The following is a 26441-nucleotide window of genomic DNA, read 5'->3' as shown; positions in this document are numbered from 1 at the left end:
TTGTGCTTAGTGGTGTAAACAACCAACACTCCCATGGTACTCCGCGCTCCCATTGAAAACAACTACCAAAACGGCTAACTGAGCTAACTAGCTGATGTCAGCTACAGTTAGCGACAGATAACAGCTCCTCTATCAATTTGCTGCAGCCGTTTTGGGGAGCACTTAACAGATAAGGAGTCAGATACTTACCTCGGTAGTGGGATTATATATATATCGGTATGGATAGTATAATAAACTGTATGTTGACAAGTTTTACGTATCAGTTGAGAAGGTGATGATATCAAATCTGCTGCATGTTTACAACTTGTTTCAAACAAAAAAAAAAACCTCACTTATTGGGGGTTTAAATAAAATAATGACAGCAGTGTTTTTGAACTTGGTGACTGAGAATTGTAGGATAATTATCATTTTATTATTATATCATTTTTATTTTATTTTTTTTAACGGCAACCCAACAAAGTGAAATATTGTAGATATCTCGTGCATCACTTTAAACAACCTTAAACAATTTTTCAGCCTGACATATCATGTTTATTCAGAAACTTTGGGACTCAACCATCCAAAATAAAGTTAAAGAATACTGTTGTAACTTTTTGCTACTTTGTCAGTATATTTTTAAACTTCCATCCCCTCCTTTACCTCTTCCACTCAGCAACCACATGTCCTGCTACTTAAAAACCAATGTTCCCGATGTTCCAGACACAACAACAAAAATAGCATCTGACAAACACATGGATGCACTGATTTTCTTTCCTCCCTTTTCATTTTCTTCGTTATCCCTTTCTATGACCAGGTTCCACCAAGAACCTTCCTGCTAACCAGCGTCCTCTTTTTTTCCCAGGCTTTACTTGAAAGCGCTCCCCTGAAACTACCCTGCCTGTTCCCCTTCATCTCCCACCTCCTTCCTTCCTCTCCCTCTTCATCCTCTCCCAAACTCCTAATTGTCATGTCCTCCTATTCTTCTTCCCTCTCCCCTCAACCTCCGACACCCACCTCTAAACCTTTTCCTCTCCTCCTCCTTCCCCTCTCTCCCGCACACCGTTCCCCACTCTCGGCGCTTTTTAGAACCTCGTTAGCATCCGGGGCAATTAGGTGGGCAGCTGCTAACGAGGCAGAGCGAGCATACATCACACCGCTATGCCTTCGCCTTCCCTCGCTCGGCCGCTGCATGCTTGTCTATGAAATTTGCCTTAACGCCATATCGCGGCTTCATTAGGGCTCCCTAATTGTATGCTGACATTTATATTTAGGGGTATAATGATGGCTCTCGCTGAGCACGGAGAGGCTTGGGCTTAGGTGCTAACAGTCAGAAACTATAAGTCAGCGATGCACAAGTCAGAGATGGTAAGTTTTTTATCATATTGGAGGTAAATAAACAGAAAAGTAAAAAGGGGTTTAAGTAATACTTTTGGTGCATTTTTATACAGCATACATGCACACACTATAATCACGCTAGATATGAACAATGTAATCATAACAAAAAACTGAGAACTATACCCAATTCAATACCACTTTCTTGACAATTTCTGACTAATTTTGCCTACGATGCGCCTCTAATTAGCGCATTCAGATCATAATAGCGTATGATGACAACATAAAGTGTTATAATTAGTAATTAGAGTGTGGAGAGGAGAAGAAAACCTCTGCGAAGAAAGAACAGCATCGGGACGTGTTTTGGTAACCGCGAGAGACAGGGAAGGGGGAGACGAGGGATGGAGAGCGCACAGAGAGAAAAGGCGGGGCGAGCGAGGACAGCGAGCGCGACATCGCACCCCCTGGTGAGGCGAATGACCTCAAGGCAGAGAGGAGACTGACAGCGGGATAATGACAACAGAAACCGCACGGATGAAAGAGAGATCAGAGGAAGAGAAGATGTGAGCTAAAAAGAACGTCATAGAGATCAGCGAGGAGGACGTGTCAGCTACAAGAGCGGAATTATGGGAGCGGAGAGGGTCCGCGGACAAAAAAGAAAAGAAAAGGGACATTAAAACAGCAGAAGCGTGCAGCTGGGAGGCTTTGATGATCTACTGTACGTACACTGCGCCGGCGAGAACGACGAAAATGCGGCTGAAACAGGAAAAGCCTTTTAATAACTACAGTGAGATAAATGCAACAGGGAAATAACATAAGCCAGAGGCATTTAATAAAACTGGAAACACACGGGCGGTATAACTGCATTTAAAAAGCAGCGCACAGTATAAATCCACTTCAGACGATGATTAATCAGTGTTTAAAAGACGGAGCAAACAGATGGAATAAAGGCATTAAAACATCGCGCCTCGTGTGCTGTTGGGGCTCACCTTGAGGAACTTATACAGGAGGAATGTAAACCAGTTGGTCAGCATCTTCTCAGCCACAGACTCCGTCCTGACACACACAGACAGAAAAGAGAAAAAAAACAAACACAACTCTTGAAAAAAGGAAAAGCTCAAACCAAATTACTGAGTAAGGTGATTATGAAATTTAACAATTTCCTTGGACGAGAGAGTTTTCAGCTCCGTAATTACCAAAGAAGATCTACACAAGTGTGTGCTAATTAAAAAAAGTATCTTTAAAGGCTGGCTGCAGTTTATTCCCTTAAAAGACTTGCTCCATTTCAACTAGTAGACACCATGAGAATACTTCTCTGCATGTGACCCCCTGACAGAACATGCTGTATACTCAAGTGCTGTATTTAAGAACAATTTTGCAGTACTTGTACTTTGAGTATTTACATTTTTTGCTACATTTTGGAGGCAAATAATCGTTTGCTCCTCTACATGTATTTGCTACCTTTAGTTACCAGTTACACTGCAAACTGCATCTTACATCAGAACCAAAGTGGTGCATTTTTACACAAAGCTAGTTTATCAGCAATCCCATAAAAAAGAAAAAAACAACAACAAAGAAACCATAAAAACTAGATACCAGAAAAATGTTGAATATTAGATCTGGTAATCGGCCGAGGAGGTAAATGTTTGACTCATAGGACTGAGTTTATACATTCATGTAAACATGTATAATTTACAATTACTTGTGCTTTTGATAAGTATAAGTACTCTGCTTTTCGTATCTGGTAACTTTCACTTTCACCAAAGTAATATTTTAATACGCTACCTCTACTGTTACTCAAGTATGACTTTATTTATGTATCAGTTTATCTGACCAGGAGAATACATGTAGGCATTGTTACATCTAATCAAAATGCAACTGATGAGATATATATATGTACAGTGGGATTTGCACGTTGCGGTCCTTGTCCTTCGTTATCCTTTTGAGTAATAAAAACACATGACACAAATACTCTGTCTATATTCTAAAATAGCCATAAAAAACACAACAATAAAACAGACATCATCAAGCAGCCATTCCAGATAGTGACTGCATCAAAATGTGTCCAAAAAGTCTTCCCAACCCTAAAATAAAAGATTAACTAATCAAAACGTGTTGTTTTTCTTTCCACCTGTGATCATCTGGTGAACACCTTGGATTCCAACTAAATAAGAAAACACTGATTTACTATTATTTATTTTTTTTATTGAAATGGTTCTATTATTTTTGCATGCGCAACAGGCACTCTGGGGTTGCATTAGGCATGAAATAGAATTAATGAATATGAAAAGTATAAACAGATCACTGTGGTTTCCCTGTGACGCATAAGTGGTTTGTTTATTTGTGCCAGGTGGTGACTTGGAAGGTTTTAAGGAAAGAATGAGGAAATTACACAACACTAAAACAAAGCACCAGCCATGAAACAGTTCTCTTTAGTTGTATTGTTCTCATAGGATATCATCGTCTTTGATAACAATGACTGATTCTAAGAGGATATACTGTATACCGTAATAATATAAGTCCATAGTTCCATTTAGAATATACTTAATTGAAACCAAACATGTAACAATGTCTGTTGATCTATTAATCTCTTCATCTTTTGGGGTGGTAAAGATGGGATGAAGCAGCTGAGAGGTGTGTTTTACTGACGCACACTTGGATTTGCTTTGTGGTTCAGTTGCTCTTGTTCTTTTCTGTCAGCTGTGACTAAGACATATAAATAAATTGTGAAGTTCTCCAATTCCCCGTCTCCTCGTGACTTCTGTCTGGCTCTCAGCCTCCTCATTCATCACATTTCTACCTCGATACCTTTGTGCAATCTTTGTATGCAGTTCTGTTATGTAGTCTGCCCGTCCGTCGTCACTGTAAAACATTTTAATCTGGTTCAATTTAGAAGAGTTTTCTTGCTGTCTTCAGAATGTACAATACATTACCTGAACTCAACTTGAATCATTTGTTCAAAGTTGCGGATTTATGTTAAGTGAACTTGTCAAAACAACTAAGATATTAACACCACTAAATTCCTTTCCGTTTTACAGCGCGGTGTGAATTTCTCCCACGTCTCTCCACATCGTCCTAACCTCCTGAGCAGCAGCTTGGGATGGTTCTTGCTCTCCAGGTTTCTGTCTATCAGGTCGGACAGCAGCTGTTTCAGGACTCCGGTGGCGTACTCCATTTCCCCCTGCAGGGCCGTCATGATCAGAGACGCCACGTTGCCTCGGTCCCGCATTGAAAATGACCTGGAAAAACATTGAGACTCATCAATAAAAGGCAGTAATACTATTATTATTTCACAAATGCTGTCCCCAGCTTTTGTTGAGCACGCGTCTGAAGCCGTTTCTCAAAATACATGCAAACCATTAACCTCATAACAGTTCATTAAAATATTAATGCACATTTAATCTTTATCAAATGGTGTTATAACTCTGTTTTGCCATAAACCATTTGGCTAAGTGCTTTACGGTAATTTTGGAGCTGCTAAAATGTTTTTATACTGTTTATCAATTTGCCTTTCCCGTAATCCGCGGCACAGCAGAGCCTTTTGTGACATATTTGTCAAATTAAATAGGTGATAAAAGCACACTTTGGAAAGGCAAATAATCCCTTATTCCCTGAGGGAACTTTTTTTTTGGTCTGAAGCCTATTACCTAGTATTTAAAAATGTTACTACGGTGTTTTTCCCTCAGCAAAAGGCAGCATTACGCCTACAGTGTAGTGTATAGAGTGCGCCATAAATTCCACAGGGGAACGATGTCAACCTGAACTAAACTAGCAGCCTCTCATCTGCTGGAGCTGCCTGCATTTACAGGATCCCACTACCACTGCTGGAAATATCATACAGGTCGATTTAAAACTCTTGAATGGTACTGTGAATGGTATTTTTTTCATTAAAATATAGTAGATCTGGGGGATAAATAAATGATCAAAATGCTCAATCCATTTAAACGACCCCCTAGGACTGCTGCAAGGTTGTGATGTCACACATTACAGTCAGCCGAGCCCCCAGCACGCCGTGGTTGCATAAACACGGGCAGAGCTGAGAAAAACAAATTGTTATCACATTAAAGCATGTAAACATTTTGTATCAGTCACCCAAAATGAAAGGTTCTGTTGTTTTTTTCAAAATTCATGTAGTTATTTTTTAAAAACAGTAACAGTAGAAATAGTTGATATATATACAAGAAGAAAAACAGACACCTTTGTGCCTCCAGGGTTCGGATGAAGGTGAGCAGGAAGTGCTTCTTCGTCAGCAGCTGGCCAAACAGCGTCAGTGCCTTCTCGACATTTGCCTGGACCTGAAGAGAGACGCAGAGTGACCAGGGATTATTGACACTACAGAACAATCATCCATTGAAAAATAAAAGATACGACGCTAAGTGTGTTCCTCATTTACACGTATTAAATTCAGATTCTCTCTGTCTCACTTCTTCTCTCCCCGCTTCTTCTCAGTTGACTATGGCCGTTCACTCTTTCAGACAAACCCACCAGATTTTGACACATCTCCATCAGCCAATCATTCTGTTTACACATTTATCAATTGAAGTACAAAACTTTTCTCCCTTCTCTCTTTAAAACGTGCTTGGAGAAGTGTGTATTTATGAGCATGAAACTGCAACATCACAGTTAGTTTGGGAGCCAGCTGTAGTTTGGTTTGAAACTAACTTCAGTGTGACGCTTAAACGTGAAACTTCAGATAACGGACTTTCAGTCAAGTGGGAGACATCTTGTGTCCAATAGTTTCCCTTTCGAAAAGAAAATAACATGTTCTCATATTAAACGGTAGATATTTCAATAAGTGAAAAAAAAGGGGTCAATGTTATTCATACTGAATATCAAACCCAATCATTAGACAGAACTCATTATTCAAGCAGAATATGTCTAAAATGTCTGTTTGAGATCTTCAAGACTTGTTTTTCTTCAATCTCTGCCCTCTGACAGTGACATTCCTCAACAATACAGAAATACTTTTTTTAATAAGTTAGCAACCAGGTGGTTTAAAACACGATAAAAAACAATCTGAAAACTGAAAACTGAAAAACAAAATACAAAACAGGATCCAGAATGGCCCAATAGTCAATCAGCTACGCTATAAATCATATTTCAATCCACTAGATCCAGATTTTTGTTTGGATCCACATTAAATTGTACTCACTCATAGATATCAAATTAACAAATATGTTGAAAAAGGCCACGATGTTTAAGAAAGTGAAGAAAATCCCTGAATTTGTCCCTTTATTCTTGAATCTTTGAATCTTTGAATCTTGAATCGTTATCTGGATCTGTACGAACAACCAGACTCAGGCAAAAACACAACCTCTTTGGTGGATGTAGCAAACAATTGAAACATTTATTTTAAATATCTTTCCATTGTCAACTAGTCCTAGAGAACTGTTTAAAACTCTTCCGAGCACAATTACCAAAAATGACAAATAGCATAGACGATAGAAAATATACAAATAAAACTATGACTCACTCTAAGTGAAGACAGCATTCTCCAAGCAGACACTTTTTTTTTTCCCACCGTATGATGAGCTGAGATTGGCTCGTAAACAGCGAGGTAAGACTGATTGGCTACTCTCTCTGCTGCTGCCCTGCTGCGTGCTGCAGTCTGAGTGCTGCTCAGTAGTCGCTCTACGGGTGATTTTAGCAAACAATTTGACATAATTGTCTTCTTGACATCAGGGGGTGGATGGGTCAAAGCATCCTCCAGTTGAATATCGTGAGATGAGAATTTTAATCATCGGTCCTGACCAGCACAAGTGCGCTCGCAAGTTGTCTCTGTCTGGGGGAAGTTATTTGGCTTTTGTGACGCACAAATATCCCGTTTTTTGACGAAAAGTCAGACTTTTTAAACTGACATTCACCTCTCTTGCTATCAGCATCGCCATCAGTTATGATACATGAAAAGCCCTTAACCGAATCTTTTAAAAACGCTTCAACGACTCGCTGTCACAGAATTTCTGGCTTTTTTTTTTATCAGTTCGAGGAACTTTTTAAAAAACGTCTAAAGTCTAATCAGACTGGCCCGAACCAGCCCAGCATGAGAGAGACTCTTCTGTCAAACAGAGAGAGAGAGGAGAGAGGAAGCACTGGAGCATGGCAGGATCGTGAGTGTGTGTGTGTGTGTGCGTGTGTGTCAGGGTTAGTGACAGAGGTGTACCCTGCTTGTTCCACTGGCTGGCACCTGTCACTACTCATCAACAACACACTAAACCCCCTGAAGACGCCTCTCTGTCGCTCACTCGCTCCGTCGTCCTCGCCGCTCTAATTCCCTCGCCCGCGCTCATTGTTGACTGTTTCGCATCATTGGGCCTTCTCCCATTTTAATTTTTCTAATTTTTCCCCGTGTCTGTCTCACGCGTGCACACATCGTCTCCGCCTCTCTCTCTCTCTGTCTGTCTCTCACTCTCTGTTGTCATCCTTTTGTACCACTGCAACGTCTATTTTTCTCTCTCCTCCAATGTGCTATAATAAAGTGTCTGGGCCTCTCTCTAAAGTGCTAAATGAGATTCTCAGGCCTCCAGGGTGGATACTGAGTGGCGTGTGTGTATGTGTGTGTGTTTGAAAAGAGAGAGCGAGAGATGACAAGAGAGAGAGAGACAGATGGAGACGCATGTACACACTGCACAGGCAGAGTCTTTACCAAATTTCGAGGCGAGGGTTAGAAAAGGTACATTAGGTTATCTGCCAAACTGTGCATGTGTGCATTGCATGTGTGTGTGTGTGTGAGCCTAACTGGTGTGTAGCGTGGCTGTCTAGCTTAGGGGAGAGAGCAGTCACACAGAGCAATAAAGCTCGCAGCGTTGGTTTACACAGGCCATTGGATTACAACGGCAACCCCTGGGGGAAATACAGAGGAAAGGGGAAGGAAGTCTAGACAGAACTATAAAATACGTAAGATCCCTTTACCTCTCGGCCTGTCTGACACCTCAAATTAAAGGTGGGCTTTGTAACGGGGGACTTCTTACCCACCAGTGTCGTGTCTCCAGCCCTCATTTTGATCAGCTGAAACGAGCTTAAAGGTGACAGGGTTTGAGGGTTTTAAGGCCTCTCAGGCCGACCGCTTGAGAAAAGCGAGTGAAGAAATCAGAAGCTGAAGGATGCGTTCTCAATTTTCAGGCTCAAAACTGAGCAAGTTTGGAATTTTGTTCCGTGTACCTTTGTTTTTGACAAAGATGCAAAGCTTTACAGAAAAAAGAAAAAAAAAAAAACTGTCCGGGGCAGGTCTCAGCTCTAATTAGCAGTTCCATTTTAGATCAGGGTTCCTGTTTGTCAAACAACATGGATTTGTTAAGCCTTGATGCGAGCAGATCTCTCATCGAAACCTTTTATTCCCCTTCTCCTCCTGTTTTTAATTAGTGGTGAACAATGCCGAAAACATTTGGTAGCGGCTTCTCATTTTTCAGCGGGCGCTGACCACCACTTCTTGCCAGCTATAATGACAAAAATAACCGGTGGGGGTGGTTCACACGAAACCCAAATGTATCTACGAACCGAAAAACCCATTAGACTGTCAGCCCGCTGTTACGACAAACAAACAACCATTGGGGTCGTTGTTGTGAAATCACTCTGTTATTACCAGCCTATGAATGGTCACCTGACTTTCTTATCCTGTCCACTCTTGTACGTCCAAGCACATTCATTTATCAAGGGCAGAAACTCCAGGGAAAGTAAATATATTCAGAACAACTGGCTGTTGGAGCAATAGACCGCAGTGTTGGTGTAGTTCTGAAGGCCAACACAGTGTTGACTGCAGATTAGATTTAAGATATCTCTGTAACATTTATGTTCAACATTGAAAATCAGTCCTTACAAATAACATAAATAAAACAAAATACAATGCAGGAGCCTCAGTGTTTGCAGCCGGATCACAGAGAGAAGAGACGATAATGAGGCTACATAGGTTCTTTCAATACATTTCACTTTTTATATTCCATGCTGCTCATTTTATTTTCGGGTTGTGTGTGCGGCCTGTAAACATTTAGCTAAAAGTTATCATTGAAATATTTCTGGTGTCTCAGACAAAAAAGATTTTTTTAAGAACTTAATTAAATGTTTTAGTTAATTATAACTTCATCAATGTCAAAAGATCAACCTAATTAAACTCAATACGGGACTCACAGGGAGTTAGATTTGATAAGCAGATTGTGTAATACATCTGCTTTGCATAAAATGCCATTAAACTCCAGACTGAATTGCGCCGCAAAGCTTTATGTGAGTCGGCAAATGCTGTAAACCAAATAAGAAGGAAGGCAATAATAATGGTGTTTAAGTGGATTTACTCACTGCCGCATTCCTGCAGATCAAAACTCTCTAACAACCCTGTTTTTGTATTTTTGGGGGGTTATTTTTCTCACTGATAGTTTGAAGTTATAGCTTTATGGTCCCTTTTGGAAGCCACAATGGGCTTTTTTTTCTATATCCAAGGATAACTCAATCGTATTTAAGTAATCACCACGGTTCCGTCTTGCCAAAAATAAGAGAGGATGAATCACCGCGCGCGAATCAAAAAAGGCAGAAATGGCAGCTATGAGGCCGCCCAGAGAGACATTTTCTCTTCTTCTAGGAATATAAATCCACTCTCTGGATTAGAACGATTAAATGAAGCTGTAAAAGGTCAAACAAATTATTCCTCCACTCCAAAAAGTCACTGCTCCAATCAAAGCCAATGGAGCAGCACCAGATTCTACATCTTAATGATACCGCTGATTACAGACTTGGCTCTCTGGTTTCGAGCTTTGGAAGGAGAGTAGTTTATGTTGACGTACTATTAATTCTACTTCCCTTGGTCTCAGCGGTGAAATGTCTTCATAGATTGAGTGCGCTATCTCAATTCAGCTGTGCCGGCAAGGTGGTTGCATGTAGCGGCTTAATTAATAACTTAACAGTGATATATAATGCAAGTAACATCCCTAGTAACCCTGAATCTTGTTTCTCCATCTCGGCTCTAATCCTCTCGCTATCTTTTCCTTCATCTTTTGCTTCATCTTTGCCATGAACTGCCTTCTACATCTCTCCATCTCTCTTACACAACATTTCTTTTCAGTCATTTTCAAGCAATCCACACTTTCAAACTCCTCTTTCCCACTTCAAGAGAATATGGTGAGCGTCTGTCCCATGAGATCAAACTAATGATGATACCGCGGCTCTTGTCAAAGTCATTTGCATTCATTGCGACGCGCTGAATACATTAACACGGAGCGGGTAAAATATAGGCTATGTGATTGCTTTAAGGTGAGACGCGTCTGGAGTTGTTCTCAGACTTTTGGAGAGGCCTGTCTTTGATTAGAGCCTGTCATGGGATAATGGCTGCAAAGGTACGAAGCAGTAAAGCCAGAAGGACATTTTTATGCCATTAAATCCAACTTTCAAAAGAACTTCTTGGAGATATTTCCCTGAACATCGTGCCGAGGTGAACTACTTCTAGTTTGCATAAGCGGCTACTGTTTCTGCCTCTGACGTAAGTTTATTAGTAAGCGCTTAGTCCTCCGCTCTGAAGTGATTAATTCTAGTGAGTTTGTTTTAGTTTTAAGCTCGGTTGGTGGTGTACTGACCCGTACCTCCATCTCCTTTAGCACAGGGTGGTCCTCAATGCCTGGGAACAGGACCCTCATTGCGTAAGTCCGATAGTCAAGGAAGGGGATCCCAGCTCCGTCCAGCTCCTGGGTCAGCTCGTGGATGTCAGTCTGAAGCTCGGCAAAAGCTGTGAAAAAAAACATGTAAATAAAGAAGGTGAGTTGATGAGCGATGGAGAATTGTCACATTAGGTAGTACCACTTTTTTTTTTTTGATGGGACGAGTCGGAGCAGCGCTGGCACTGAAAATCAATTCAGTATTGTGAAATTATCCAAAATAAGCACGAAGGCTGCCTTGTGATTTTAATCGTATGTGAATTTGTCATTTCCATAATTTGTCTCAAAACCCTGCTGGTGGACCCTCACCTGTATTGCAATTATTAATAATATTATATTTATTATTATTTTATTTTCACCAAAAATCCACTTAATGAATCATGCCTTGTTCTAAAGGCTCGACCACGCGAGCATTTCAAATTGTGACAAGCAACAATCAGTGGGACGGAGTACATTTGACTTTGACACATGAATTTGCAACCTTTCCCTCCAAAAAAATAAATAAGTAGTATTGAGAGGGCTAACCTTTGAGTGAAGTGCTTTTGCAAATAAGGTAATAAGCTAAAAATCAAATAGTTCAATAGAGTGTAGTCACATTGAAAATGAGGCATAGTTTTTAGAAAGTTATGAAGAGAAACATGTCTCTTCAGTAAACAGTGTGAGCTCATTGCCCTGTTAGCAACTAAGCTAACAAGTAGCTACCTCAGACACCTTTTTGCCCCTCTGATGTACAATCCTCAAAACAATGTGGGAGCGAACAACACAGCACAAAGAAATCAGAAAGCAGCTTCAAGAGCAATTTTGACTGACAAATGCTAACACCTTAGCTTGCGAGCACGATGCAATTAGCTCGCCTACTACAGTAGTTCATTAACTCTACTTGCAAGTAGTCCTTCCTGTATATGAATAAGCCAAGGTTTGGAATGGCCAGTTCACTCAGCACTCCGCTCTTGACTTGAGGAGGATACAGTTTCATCAGCTACTTCTTTTTGGTCCTGACCAGGAGCAATAAAACTAGAATTAGCCAGTAACAGTCAACAATGGAGTAACAAGGTCCCCAGCAGGCTTTTCACTTGTGAAAAATGGGATTTGTGTTTGTTGGAATATAAAACTGGTGAATTGAACCCAGTTTATTTGGAGTGGTGGGTAAAAAGTTTGTCCCTGGACCATCTGTGTGATTCAAGGTTTGTGTTAACTGTGAAGTTCAGGGGCCGGTTTCAAGATTTCAAACCTGATCACTTCCTCTCACTTTAATTTTTGACCTGTTTCACTAAAATCAAATCAATTCATGCATGAGCCTATGCATGAACATACATGAGCCTTCTAGGAGGTACAAATTACTCTCGAATTCACAAGTTACAATCATTTGTGGAAGATATGCTGTGAGCCATATCTATCTTGCCAGCGAGGATTTCCTTTGTTAAATTGGAAATTAACAATATACCATCAGTCTGTAACACTGGTAATCTCAGTTTAATTTCGTTTAATGAAAAGCAGCAAAAAGGTTTGGTGGTAAACCAGTAATCATATGATGCGATGCTTAACCTATTGGGACAATCACAAACTTAAACCGTCTATATCAGAATCACACAGCAAGACTTTGTTCTAAGTGTGCGTCAGAGAGACAACAGCACTTTAAACACAATTTATGGGTCAAGCGAGGAGCCTGCCGGAGACAGATACGGGGAGGCGGTGCAGACAGGCAAAGCTAACGTGCATAATTTCAGGAACAGTGTGTGGCTCTTCTGAAAAGGGCGAGACAGAGAAGAAGCTGAGAAGGTAAAGGTCAGCTGTGATGAAGGAAGAGGCCCACAAGGGCAATAAATAAGGACTTAAATACAGACAAGACAACGGCATGAGGGAAATACAAGGACGGGTAGAGATTAAAAACATAATAACAGATCCAGATTTAGCCATTCAGTTTCTTTTAGTAACGGACATGTTATTATGTGTGAGAGAGCATGTCATTTCCCCTTAATTTAGTTTCTTACTAAGTACACATCCTGTTATAAAAAAAAAAAAAATCCACATGTCATTGAAAGACAGGGCAGAGAAATGTAATAAACTAAATTACTTCCTTGGTGTCTTAGCCCCGGCAAATTCTACCTGCACTTGTCCAAAAAAAAAGACCCAAACACAATTAAATAAAATGAGAAAGCTAGCTCGAGGAGGGGAAAAGCAGAACCAGGAGACAAAAAAACAAAGTTCCTGGAAAGGAAAGTCAATTAATTGCATGAGTGGATAATTATTAAGAGAGCGACGGATGAGTTTTCATGCATAATTTCTCCCAGCTGTTATTGGACTGTTTGGTCCACAGGAGAGATGGAGAGGAGAGGAAGCAAGGTAGACGAAGGATAGGAAGAAGAAAAAAAAAAGGAGAGAGGGAAAAGAAAGGGAGAGCAGCAGGTAAAGAAATGAGGACGGCAGAAATTCAGAGAGAGGACGTGAGTGGTGAGGACTAAAGGAAAGGTGGCGAAAGATCAGAAGGTAAAGGTCGGACCTGAGGAGAAGTGGAGAGCAGAGTAGAGAAGTGGTGAGAGGAGGAGAAAAAGTAGAAGGCAAAAGGGCAGAGAGACAAATAAAGAAGAGGAGATGGAAAGGAAATAGGACTCAAATAGACACAGACATTGTCCTCTAAATCAGTCTCTTATTTTTTTGCTCAAATGGTACCGTGGCCTACTTAAAGATCAACTCAGTAATCTGGGAGGTTATGACTTCAGAAAATATTCTTCTGATTGGCTTGCAAGTCTGTGAAAAATAATACATGAAGACGCCTCAAACAAGACTATAACTTTTGAACTCCACGGCCACGAGCGGTTGAAAGATGCGGCACCGAGTTCCCTTCGTTTCTGAAGATTCTTTGGAGTTTGTTGCAAAGACATCATCACAAGACGACATGACTGAGAGCAAAAGGAATGCAACCACAGACGAAAACAAACATGTCTGCTGGTAAAGAACAGCGTGTTTACTTTCACTTTTGGGATGAAAACATTGAAAAGTTTACCCTCCCAGAGCAAGAACTTATGTAACACCGCAGTCATAAAGTCAAGAGCAAACAGGCAAAAAGTCGGTGATAAACTGGTACATACATGTATCAGTTCACGGCAAAGTATCAGTTTCTATTTTAAAAAACGTGTGCACTGTTGGTTCCAATTTTATATACTCATGCGGTTAAACTTTCTATTTCCTGCTATGAGAAGATGTTGTTACTACAATTTGAAGGTATTAGTTCCTTTAAATGCTTCACTTGAAAAACCTATCAAAGGACTCACAACTGCAAAGGTGTGCAGAGCCAACAATCCAGTGAAGACAAATAAACACCCCCCATCCTCATGGTTCCGGTGATGTTATGAGCTCAACTACAGTTTCCCCATTCTTTGAAATGCACTGACTGATGGTTAACGTCTTTAAACATAATCTAAAGTCTCGCTATCATCTGTCGCTTTTATATCGCGTTGATAAGAGTGTTCACTCTGGCTGCTGTAGTATCCGGTTGGTTCATCCTGGGAAAACCACCATGTGTTTCTGATTTGAGTGCACAACATAAAGACCGAAATCAACACAAAGACCAGGAAGTGAAGCCGCAGCATTGAGAGCACTGACATCGGCATGTAAACAGTGCATTGACCTTGAATTTGTTTGAAAGCCTATTCACATTGTTTTGCTTTCATATGGTGACGCAACAGCTGAAAAACATCTATATCACCTCCCCAGAACTATGAAGGGACATTTGCCAGTCAGCGAGAGTCATCTCTGATGCGGCGCTAACCACCCGTGACTGCTAATATGCTAGTTTGGTTGACAGTGCGCGGTGCGATGTCTGCTGCTCACGGCCGGCTGAAACAAACGTCCCCGGTCTCTCCGCTCAAGACTCCTCGAGCGGAGCCCACCTCCAACACATACACTTCCAATTGCTCTCACGCACACACTGGCAGACACACACAGCGGCCCGCCCACTTCATCTGTTCCTCCGCCCACACACACTGTCTCGTCCCCATAGGCCAGCTGGGAGTACAGCAGGTGGGGCGGGGTGCTTTTCTGGAGGGGTGGAGGGTGGGAATAAGGCCATGCTTCACTCCCCGGGAAAAAGAAAGTGCTTTTTATTGTATCGACTCGATTACTGTCTGATATCTCATTGAGGGGAGAACAGGACCTTTTTCTGGTTGTGACAACATGTTGAAACGAGGCACTACAACAAACAGAGAACACTTTTTCTGCAAATGTCAGAAAACAAACAGCGGTCACCGTGACACCGTGGTACTTGAAATCGAAAGCCGTTGCAGGCTTTTTTTTGTTTATTTGTTTGACAACTGATCCTCGGCGGCTGATAGAGCTCTGGCTCTGTGTCGTGACTGTGGGGTAATCATATTTTAACCTTGTACTGTGCCTGTGTCATTTTATTATGTCCAAACACCTGAGCTGTCCTCACATCAGTCATCTACACTCAGCTACTAAAACCCTCCCTCTCAGCCTCGCCTCCAAATGTTTTTCTCCATCCAACTCTTTGTATGCTCTTGGTCTCGTTGTGGTGTGGTACGGACAGCTGAGCAGTCCTCTCCATCATCGTCATCAGAAAATATGCAAATAAGGGGACCCTGCAGCTGAGCTCCAGACAGAAATATCCATGACAGACACCTATGAAGCTTTCCTTGAGGCTCGTAGTGAAACAGCATCCTACTTAGTAGGGGTGGTGAAAAAAATCGATATTCGATTAATCGCGATTATAATATTGACGATTATGAATCGATTATTAAAATTCCAAAGATCGTTTTTTTTTTTTTTTTTTTTTTTATGATAGAGTCCTCCTCTTACTGTCTTCCACTAGATGGTCCACAGTCTGGAGCCAAGATATGTTATTCCATCCCGGAGCTTTTTCACACTCAAATTGATTCCAAATCTTTACAAGGGGACAAAACTTTCCGTGCAAGAGTCCCTCAACTCTGCTCACAGGGTAGCAATAACCTGCGATGCCTGAACATCCAGAGCTACAGTCTCATATGTGACCGTTACAGCTCATTATGTCAGCAGTTAATGGAAGCTAATGTCCTACGTACTTCAGACGAGAGCTATGGATAATAGCCACACAAGCACAAATATGTGTTAGTTTCTCAAAGCAATGGCAGACGAGTGGGGAATAGAGAAACACGCCCTGGTTCTCATTATGTATAATGCTTCTGACGTGAGTCCAGCTGCTGAGCTTGGCAACTTTTCTTTTAACAGCGAGACAGAATGAGACTCGTTTAAAACAAAGTAAAAAATTATAATTTTGATATTACAGTTACACTATACAATATTGAAGGTGCTGTGAGGTGTTACTCAAAAGAGAAGTAAAATAATTCAGCAGCTGACCGATGTTAAATGGAAGATCAATAATCGTTAATAACTGAAAATCGAATCGATAATCGTTAATAATCGAAAATCGATTTGTAATCGAATCGAGACTTCAAAAATCGGAATCGAATCGGGAAATTGGGCCGATTAACCACCCCTACTACTTAGTTACGTAATAATGTTATTTTTCCATTAATTTGTCACCCAGCTGTGTCTTTATACCACTTTCTTTTCACAGAACTACCTGTAAACGCACTTTAATGTAGAAATTGGTGGAGTGACCCTTTAAAAAAAAGACATCTGTCACCGAATACAATCCTAAAGCAAACGGTTTCATACTAAACTTTACACCAGCTGTGGCTAAAAGGTGACACACGCTGTTTTTCGTCGCCTACCTTCTTTACATTCCAGGGCCACTCTGGACTCCAGGTTGTCCATCTGGAGCTGCAGGCGCTTTAAGGTGCGGTCGGCGTCCCTGGACTTCCTCTTATAGGCGATCAGCACGGCGATGATGACCAACAGGAGCAGGCCGCCACCCCCTCCGATGCCGATAATGGCGGGGAGCGTCAGCAGGCTGTCCGAGTAGATGTGAAGAGTCCCGGGGGAGTACTCGAACCCACCGGCACGAATCTGAACACATACACGAACACACACACACACACACACACACACACAGTGATTTTAATGATCAAGGGGAAAGTTGTTTCTTTTTAACCAACTCTGCTTCACAGAGTAATCAATATGACCTCTCTCTTCTCCTGGTTGCCATCGAGCAGCTGCGTTATCAGAGCTGAAGGTTCGTTTCATTGCTCAAAGGGCGGCTCCACAGCAGCCGTTAAGGGAGAGGAAATTGCTACTTATTTACTTGCCCCTACCAGATTCTCTTCAGCCAGTCTGGGGATTTGAACCTTCCAGAGAGACATAAAAAAAAAATAAAAAACAGTCGGCGGTCACTTCTCCAGCAGCAGATGGTTTGAAAATAGATGAGGTGGTCTGAAGAGATCGAAAGTTGGTGGTCTGATGAAAGAGAAGTTGGTCGACCCCATTTCTACCGCGATCATTAAATTTTTATCCACTCCGTACTCGCACTAAACAGGCCTTTCTCTGACAGGCTCATACTGGGGAGGCTTACATCACCTTGACTGCTGTGAACATTTCTTGTAGGAAAGGTTTTTCGATTCGTGCCTTCGGGGGAGCAACTTCACAGGGTTTCGGTAATGAAGACCTCACGCGCTAACTCGCTACGTCCCTTGAATGATTTACCTTCTCCCGCACTGTCTGCAGATATTTAGGCTTTTATTTGGGGTTTTTCTAATGACAGATATTTGGACGTTAATGTCCTCGTTCATCACAGTCAACTTTAACAAACTGATTTAGGTCAGAGAGCGAACGTTGTTTGCGTGCTCAAGGTTAAAGGAGTGCAGTGGAGGTAGACGCAGGCAGCGTTTAAAGCCGTCTACACACACGCACAGAACACTGAAGACACCCGGAACACGCGCGCTCATACACTCCATACGCATGCTCACACACAGCATAAGCAATCAAACAAAGTAATCACCAGCATTTAAATCTCTCCCCAAGGAGTCTTGGTAATTATGGGAAGTCAAACACATGTAATGTTTTTTTGGTTTTTTTTTTCCCCACTAAATACATTTACATAAGCACAGTGTGTCTCAGAGAGAGAGAGAAAAAAAGAAAAAAGCTCACAGCCCTGGAATGCATCAAATCAAGCTACCCACAAGGGGGGTTGATAACCGATTAAAATGAGGTGTGATTATGCACTTTGAAGCTCTTGTACGAGCACTTTCATGTTAACATTATCAAAGTCTGATTAAAATAAATAAAAAAGTGAAGCTGCTATAATCAATATCAATGTAGTCAATACCTACAAATTAAATTTGCAATAGTTGAGACGATTAGACGGGGCCCGTGTAAGATTAAGCAGCCAATTAGCCGCGTGGACATGATCGGGTTGCAAAGACGCTGGTGTGAAAAGGAGACTGAAGTGAATTAATTATTCATTCGAGTTTGAGTTCGGATTAGTTTGGTTGCGCTCGCGCTGATAATTTGAAAGAGTCTGAAAGCAAATCGGAGGATGTCAGTAAAGTTTCATGTCGCGGATGAGTTATGTTTCTCGTGCTTGAAAAGAAAATGATACTGCAATCAGTTTATAATGAGTGACTGGTAACTGTTCACATATTCTAACACCTGTCTTTAAGCTGCCACAACATTTCCGTTTTATTAACGACGCTTTGCTTAATGTGACAGGAGTCGCTCATAGTAATGAAACCACAGAGGTTCACTCTTACAGCTGTCACCGTGTTTTCGGTGAGAAAGTTCTGATACGCTACCTGCCTAGCAACAGATAGAAGACAAACACTGTTAGCAACCAGCATTTAGCAGCTGAAGAAGCAGATATTTCAGAGCAGATAAGTAAAGCTAGGTGAGCTGAATTTTCATTTCTGAGGGTTCTGTTCCTTTTAAACCAACACGTTTAGATTTATCGCCACTTGTTGATCACCCTCAGTGTACAAAGAATGGTTCGTATAAGCGAGTGAATCTTTTACAGATAATCAAACCACTATGCAAACTCAGATGAAAAGTCTAACTAGAAATAAAACCAGCACAAATGATTATGTCTGTGTTGGCATGAGATTGGATTTGGTGGCAAAAAGGGCTCTAAAAGTCTTTTTATGTTTTGAAAAATGTGTTCAGAGTAGACCAAATAGGCCCCTTCTCACCAAAGACATTATAACAAGCCCCAGCTGGAAAAGCACAGGTATAATGAAACTAATGTTGGCTGAATACCATTTAGCTGCTTCGGTTTCCGGGTCCTTTCACGCTGACTCGCTGTCACTCTGCAATGACTTACTGAGACTATATAGAACTCAGCCATCACTCATGTTAACAGTTACACCTGCTCTTTTCCAAAGTCAAAATGTCTGCTGTGAAAACGAACAAAAGCAAAGTCGGGAGGCTCTCACTTTTAAATATTAATGGGTCTGTGTGTTGAGTTAGTTAAGGATGTGTAGGTTTTTATGATATATGACACTTCAAAATCAATGCATACATACTGGAAAGAGTATCTTGCATGCAAAATGTATCAATAATAAAAAAAAAGGATTCCTATTTCTAGATATTGGGTTGCTTTTTTAGTCCTCAAATTGCCGGTTGGTAATTGTAATCTAATCTGGGGTCACTGGTGTAACAGATACAATTACCCAGGAGGGAAACATATCCTCAGATGACTTGAACGCAGCCTAAGCATAAGCGATATTAAGCTGGAAACACGTTTTCTAGGCATTTGTCTATTTTTATTCTCCTGACAGGCTGAAGGACTGATGGAGGAACTTAAAAAGCTGAAGGCCAAAACAACAAACAAGTTTCTTCGAAAAACTCAAGGGAGGCACACAGCTGCCAACACACAGCTGAGCATCTGAGAGGGGGACACACAAAGACACAGTGACACACGCATACAGTTCTTTCTGTGCACACACACACACACACACACACACACACACACACACACACACACACACACACACACACACACACACACAAGCCAAGTATGTCTGGACACCCATTGGGGTCCCCTGTATGTAGGTCATTCTACATGGGGAATATTATTGTGCTACAGCTGTGTCCTTCTCTGCAGCACTGCGCGCGGCAGACGCAAAGATGCGTGCACATAAATTAAAACATACGAGCGCTCACACACAAACACAAACACACACCCAAGAAACGAGGCACAAACACACACACATGCACGCACACACACGGGCAGAGGAGATAGGAACAGACAGCTCTATTTTTTCTTCGGCTATTGTCAGGCGAAGGACTAACTCCACCACCCCCGCTAACACATCGCATCGCTCCGATATTCAACATGACATTTCGTTAAAAAAAAAAAAAAAAGAAAAAAAAGAAAGGAAGAAAAAAAAGGAAAGAGAAACGAGAGTTCCACCTTGGGAACAGGCTGGTTCTGTTGAGAGCTATCATATTGAATTACATGGATGCGTTGTCATTGGCTTTCTAGGTATATTGGCTGTAGCTAGCGGGAAGTAAATGTCGTATAGATATGGTGAAATCACTGTGAAAGGACATTGGTGACAAGTTTAAAAAGGGGCAGGAGGTGGGGGAAGAGTTGAGTGGGCGCACTGGCGGAATATTCTGACAAACATCCAAATATATTTAGAGTGAGTGCTGCGTCGCCCGGCTGAGGTTTGACCTTCCTCAATGCAGATGCTCCAGGAGCTGCGCGCTGATTTTGAAAGTCTGCTCCAGTCAGAGTGAATTTAGGGATTTGGGAGTGCAGTCTGATGACAGCTCAACACTCTGGACAAGTGAGGCTGAGCGGCTGCCGCGGGATGAACTCGCAAGCCAGTTCCATGACTTTACCCCCCACACTACCTTCCTGCTGTGTCATAGTTTCAGAACATATGAAACGCCACGAACGAGAGTGACATCAACTGCATTCACAGGGTGGGTGGTGATGAACAAAATCTAATTATAATAAATAGTTGCGGCTTGTGACACTTGAGGCAGAAAAACAGGAAGTGTAATGTGACTTTCCAAAAAAAAAATGCAACTTTTAGCTTGGATTTGCTGAGAGTTGGACGAAATTTGCACATCAGAGAGGTTTATACAGTGAACGTGGTTCCAGGATTAGAGCTTAGAGATGAGCTTAGTGTCTGCGTATCAGTGGCATCCTGGAGAAACAATTCTATTTTTAATACCACCTTTTATGTTGCTGCATAACTCGGGGACGCAGCACCACTGTTTGACAGTGCCTTGTCATGGACATAAACTGTAGCAAATCTGGATCCTCAGATGCATTTCTTATCTCTTACTACATATGTCACAAATAATGCGGCTCTCTGTTTACCCACATTCAACTTCAGTTTATTTTTTAGTCTGATGAATAACATTTTTCGTACCCTATTATTAGTCTGTTAATTAGTTTTGAGACGTAGCTCTATAACCTTACGCTGATTGCATATTCCCAAAGAAAGAAAGAAAGAAAAAAAACAATTAACTTGACATTTTCACACAGGCAAAATGTCAGGTTTAATGAAAAAGAGAGATCTCCAGTATGAAGTTATCACCACTCCTATCGTGGTTTTCTAGCCATTATCATACAATTTATGGGCAGAACTTCAGCGTGGACCGTCCCCTAACCCGAACAGGTTCTGTTGTGATAGAACAGAACCACTGGTTGTGAAAGAACACCTCCAATGGTGGCAAATTTGTTGCACTAGTTAACTTTGCTAATGCTAGCTAATGTTAACGTCGCTAACGCTAGTTGGTCAGTGTGAGGGCAGTGAAGTATGCTCAGTACACCCTGTGGAACTCAGACTATTTTTTATTTTTTTTCTCCAAAACTGGCAACTACCAAGACATACCACATGATACTACAGCGTTATACTATATTACGTGTGTGTGTATATATATATATATATATATATATATATATATATATATATATATATATAGCGTTATACTGACAAACCTTGTTAGAAGCTTGAAGCAATTGTCATCAATTTCATCCAAAGTTCAACAAAGCAATAGTTCTGAACCTGACATAATTTTCAAAAAATATTAATTCACAGTCTATATATATATATATATATATATATATATATATATATATATATATATATATATATATATATATATATATATATATATATATATACACATACATTTGTCTACATACATATGTTATTGATATGATCTTTTATTGAAGCTCAAATCATTTCTGTCTTTGTCCCTGTCATTATCATCAGCCTGTACAAAGACACTGAGTGCTTGTTGGGCCTGTTTCGTCTCTCCTTCACAAAATGGCTCAAGCAGTAGTGACAGTTAGACTCCATTGATGCCACTGCATAGTTTTGCATGAGTTAATAGATTTCATGGATGAGTCAGTCCCAGGGAGTGCATGTGGTAAAATTGATGCTTTCTGGAGAGTTAACCGAAGACGCCCTAAGTGTATGGGATTTGACTTCAAAAAAATAGATGCTATTGTCCTGATGCATGAGCCATACAGGAGCTTAGCTCGGTTTGCATTAAATGTGTGTTCAAGGAGCGCCTGCATCACCTGCAGTGAATGCGTGTGAACAGAGGGTGAACAAAGACATGCAGTCGTCTCTTTCCAGAGAGATTTATTTCCTTTTTAACTGAACCTCGCAAGCTCGATCGATTCATCAAACATGCCTGAAGTCGAAGTGAGTACACTGGTCCGTGTTTGTCCCGGCATGCTTAACGGCGGTCTGAGAACACGCTAAACTTGAAAAAGGTCGAGATATAATGCTTTTCTAAGTGTGGCTGCGGGGAGAGAGAGAGCTGCTCCGTGCAGTGGTGATGAGCGTAGCTTCGATTGGACTCGAGTGTGGGTGGAGGATTGGCTTGTGGGTTTACTGAGGATTGGGTACAGTATATCTTGTGTACTTTTTGAATGTCTACACCATCAAAGCGAAAGCTAATAAAAATACATGAAAAATGGGGATGGCGCTGAGGAACTTAAAAAAAGAAAAACAAATCTGAAACCAGCGGCACCTGCAGCGGAGAAGTGCTGACTCCTGCACAGCTGCTGAGGTGGATACACTTCAGCGGTTGGAAAAGAAACATGGTATTTAATCTGCACACATGTCTAGAGGTTCACTGTGGTCTTGTCGAGTGCATTGTGCGAACGAAGTGAATGACTTTCGGCTTTTGCTGAACATTTAATGGATTTAACCGCGCCGGTGCAAGGTCTGCAGATCTGTGCTTTGTTTTTTTGAATTATGCATCTATCAGGCATCTGTTTCCGATGACACAACCATACTTTCACTGCAGGCCGGCTGAAGGCCAACGAAGATCAACATGTTAATTAAGCGTTACGCATTTAACAGCAGCCTTGGTGCGCAAACTCAATGGAGCGTATTGTGAATCTGTCGGAGGAAATTGTTCAGAAATGATGCGAGGGGTTATTCACATTAGTCAACAACAAGGTTAGAGTGACATTATAGAATAAGTTCGTTGGACTGGAATGTTTTCATATTCATAAAAATGAATTACTCAGTCGATATACCAGGTATAACAGGTGGTATTTATCCTGTTCTAAATTGTTTTTTGATTAAATCCTGAAACCTGACCCAGTTATTTAATGAATAAGAAAGATATAAACTAACAAAAAAACGACATTAGGAGAGAAGTCTTCCATGAAGGTCTCAGCCGGAATATCGAGCGGGTTCTCTTTCAGTTAATCCACTCAATGGGTGAGGGTACGAAAATGGGCCAGAAAAGTGCAATAGTTTAGAAAAGTCAAAGTCAAAAAGTCACTGATGGAGACAGAGATAAAGAGACAGAGGACACAGAGTCGTGATCTGACCGTGACTTTGTGTTGTCCGGTGAGGTTTGGCCATTCGCACAGCAGCTGGCTCTCCGACAGGGTGAGGACGCAGGGAGTTTCTCCAATCAGCACCGTGTAGTTGAGGCGACTGTTACCTGGAGCCGCCGGGATCAGGTTACGACCCTGAACACAGACAGAGAAAGACATGTGGTGAGGAGAGGCGCCCAGCTCATCTATACACACTTTATTTTCGTACAGAAGTTACTGGCAAAGATTGCGTTTTAAATCTTTCACTCGACTACAAAGCGAGTGAAATCCCATCAGACGCCGTTTCTTTCAAATTAACTTTCAACTGTTGCAATCTCACAATGAGCTCGTTCAGAATAACTCTGATGATATGGTTCTTCGGTGAATCACATTTGTTCCTGTAAATAAATGCAGAGGAATGAGTCACTGACAATACAATTGCTCATTTGGAAACCCTCGTCAAGGATGAGGCTGGCTACGATCTATCTTTCTCATTGTTAACAGATACCTCTGAAGATCAGGGCCGGGTAGTGTGGAGTAAAAAAAGAGTTATTCAACTCTTTACCCAGATATACTTTGTAGCCAGTAATCTACCTTTTACTTATGCCATATTTGGCAACATAGTAAAGGCATTAACTACGAAGGCTTTCCATTGTCTGTTTGGAGGCCCCATTTTTTGGCATCGTCATGTCACAATATCGACAACCATCTGTAGAAAGGTTTGAAGTCAGACACAATTCAAGATGAGATGAATAATGCCCTGTTTTTGTCAGATCAGTTAACCTTCAATGTCTCATTACCTTAAAAATGAAATGCGTGTGTTTTACGTTTTAACCAGCACAAGCATCTGATTACAGATTACAAATGCTCAAAGGAAATGTAAAGCTTTTCAAGTCATCTGGAAAAAAATGTCGGTGCTTTGTATATTGTGATATATATTGCAAAAGAAAACAAAAACAATGTCAGTATTTCCAAAAATCGTGCAACCCTCTGCAAGCGAACTTAAGTCGGTTGCAATAAATGTGGCTGAAAATTGTTGATAACTCGCTAATGTAAGTGATGTTAATTTTTCATGTGTAACACTTGGACATTAAAAAAGCACAAAAAACTTAGGTAAGTTTCATAATTCAAATAAATTGAAAAAGTATTTAAATGGAAAGTAACTTTTCATTTACAAGGTACTGTCGAAAGTAATTGTACTGCACTTGACTAAACATTTTCAACACTGCTGAACACAGGTCCCAAGTCTTTTTGTAATGGGCTCCTTAACTTCCACAAGCAGCTCGGCACTGAATCTTTTAGCAAACCTTCCTTGAGCAGGTTTAAATAATGCATCACTGAGGCGTATTTTATCATACTTGGACAACAATAGAGCTTCATAGCGCAAAGGACGACGATATATCAGGCTTTGGATTCACAGACTTGCTAATAGGACCGATTCATTCTTGGTTTTGGTCTTTTTGTGGGATTTTTGTTGATAATGGAGAAAAGTAGAGAATATGGCAAGATTTATCTAAGCACTTGCAAGCTTCAGTTGTATGCTTGAGACTGTACAGTTGCTAATAGACTAATTGTTCATCTGCTTGTGTTGTGTTATTGTAAGAATTGTGGTTTTCTTTCTACTGAATATTCACATTTTGTATTCTATATTGAAATAATTCTGATAATGAAGCAATAAACTTGAGTGTGATGATGAATAAGATAGGGAGATGAAGAGGAAGGGATAGGAAGGTTGAAAAGTGCACTAATGAATACTTTATATGCAAAGTAGGAGCAACGGAGAGGCACACAAACTCCCACTAACACAGTTTTGTACACTAAACTGGGTTCTAGACATAAAGTCGACACCACAGGTGTGTAAATTCAAAAATTTGTCAATTTCAGCTCCAGTTTTTCATTTCAATATCGTGTAACTACTTCCAATTTGACACACACTTTGTCTGTGATGGAAATGGGGCGGGGGGGAGTCAGTGGTGTGAAAAGAGAGAGGAGCCACGTAACATCAGGAAAACAAAAAGCAACAGGAGGAAAGACGAAGACAAAGAAAACAAGACAGATAGGAAACGTGGTGGGAAAACATCAGGACGGTAGGCGCGCGGAGGGGAGAGAGCGGAGAAAAGATTACGAGAGGGGAAGAAAGAGATGAAAGGGATACACTCCGGAGTGAGGAAGCAAAAAAAAAGAGGGGATTGAGCCGAAAAAACAGAGCCGGCGAGCGAGCGAGATAGACAGGGGGAGGGAGAGAGGGAGAGAGAGAGTAGATAGCTGTCGCGCCTCCCGCTGGCTTAGCAGTGGGACGCAGAGACAGACTCCGTTTTCCAATCCCATCGTCTCTGCAGGCCGCCACCCGGCCCCGCTCTGCAACCCTGTAAACATGCATCCCATTCCATCTCGCAAACACACACACGGAGATCAAGCCACACACGCACTCGAGCTGGAGCCACACATGGAGCTGTTGCCGCACACATGCGCGACAGGGAAGAAGCATCATGTGGGGACACGATCTCAAAACACACACACACACACACGCACACACTCACCAAACACACCGAGACCAGATAAATGTTTTCTCTCTTGCTAACACACCTCAGTAAAAACACAGCCGACACTTCAGATGAGAAATTAATTGCGTGGCGCGCAAGGCGCACGCGTCTCTGAGAAAACGCAACCCCCACATCCCGACCCTCGCCAAATTGCATTTTTGTCCATCTCATCAGCGCTTCCAATGGGTAGGCAGTTCCGCCGACAAGCCAAGCAGGAGATTTGGCAATTACTGAGAGACTCTTTGCTAATAAATTATCATTTAAGGA

The 26441-nt window shown here is 41.4% G+C and overlaps 1 protein-coding gene across 5 annotated transcripts in view; it reads right to left on the bottom strand.

The window, feature by feature from the left end:
• LOC115585019 (plexin-A1-like) overlaps positions 1–26441 on the bottom strand; it is a 295372-nt gene that overhangs the window by 24287 nt on the left and 244644 nt on the right. For 4 of the 5 annotated variants that reach the window (XM_030423005.1, XM_030423007.1, XM_030423006.1 and 1 more), the window contains 6 exons: positions 23644–23787; positions 16670–16904; positions 10866–11014; positions 5509–5606; positions 4392–4550; positions 2301–2367 (listed from right to left, as the gene is read on the bottom strand). In XM_030423005.1, the coding sequence (XP_030278865.1) occupies positions 2301–2367; positions 4392–4550; positions 5509–5606; positions 10866–11014; positions 16670–16904; positions 23644–23787 (852 nt within the window). The remainder of the gene's footprint in view (positions 1–2300; positions 2368–4391; positions 4551–5508; positions 5607–10865; positions 11015–16669; positions 16905–23643; positions 23788–26441) is intronic. The other variant, XM_030423008.1, reaches the window with a different exon arrangement.

Source organism: Sparus aurata, chromosome 7, assembly GCF_900880675.1.
Source record: "Sparus aurata chromosome 7, fSpaAur1.1, whole genome shotgun sequence".
Classification (NCBI taxonomy): domain Eukaryota; kingdom Metazoa; phylum Chordata; class Actinopteri; order Spariformes; family Sparidae; genus Sparus; species Sparus aurata.
This window is presented reverse-complemented; position numbering and strand designations above follow the sequence as displayed.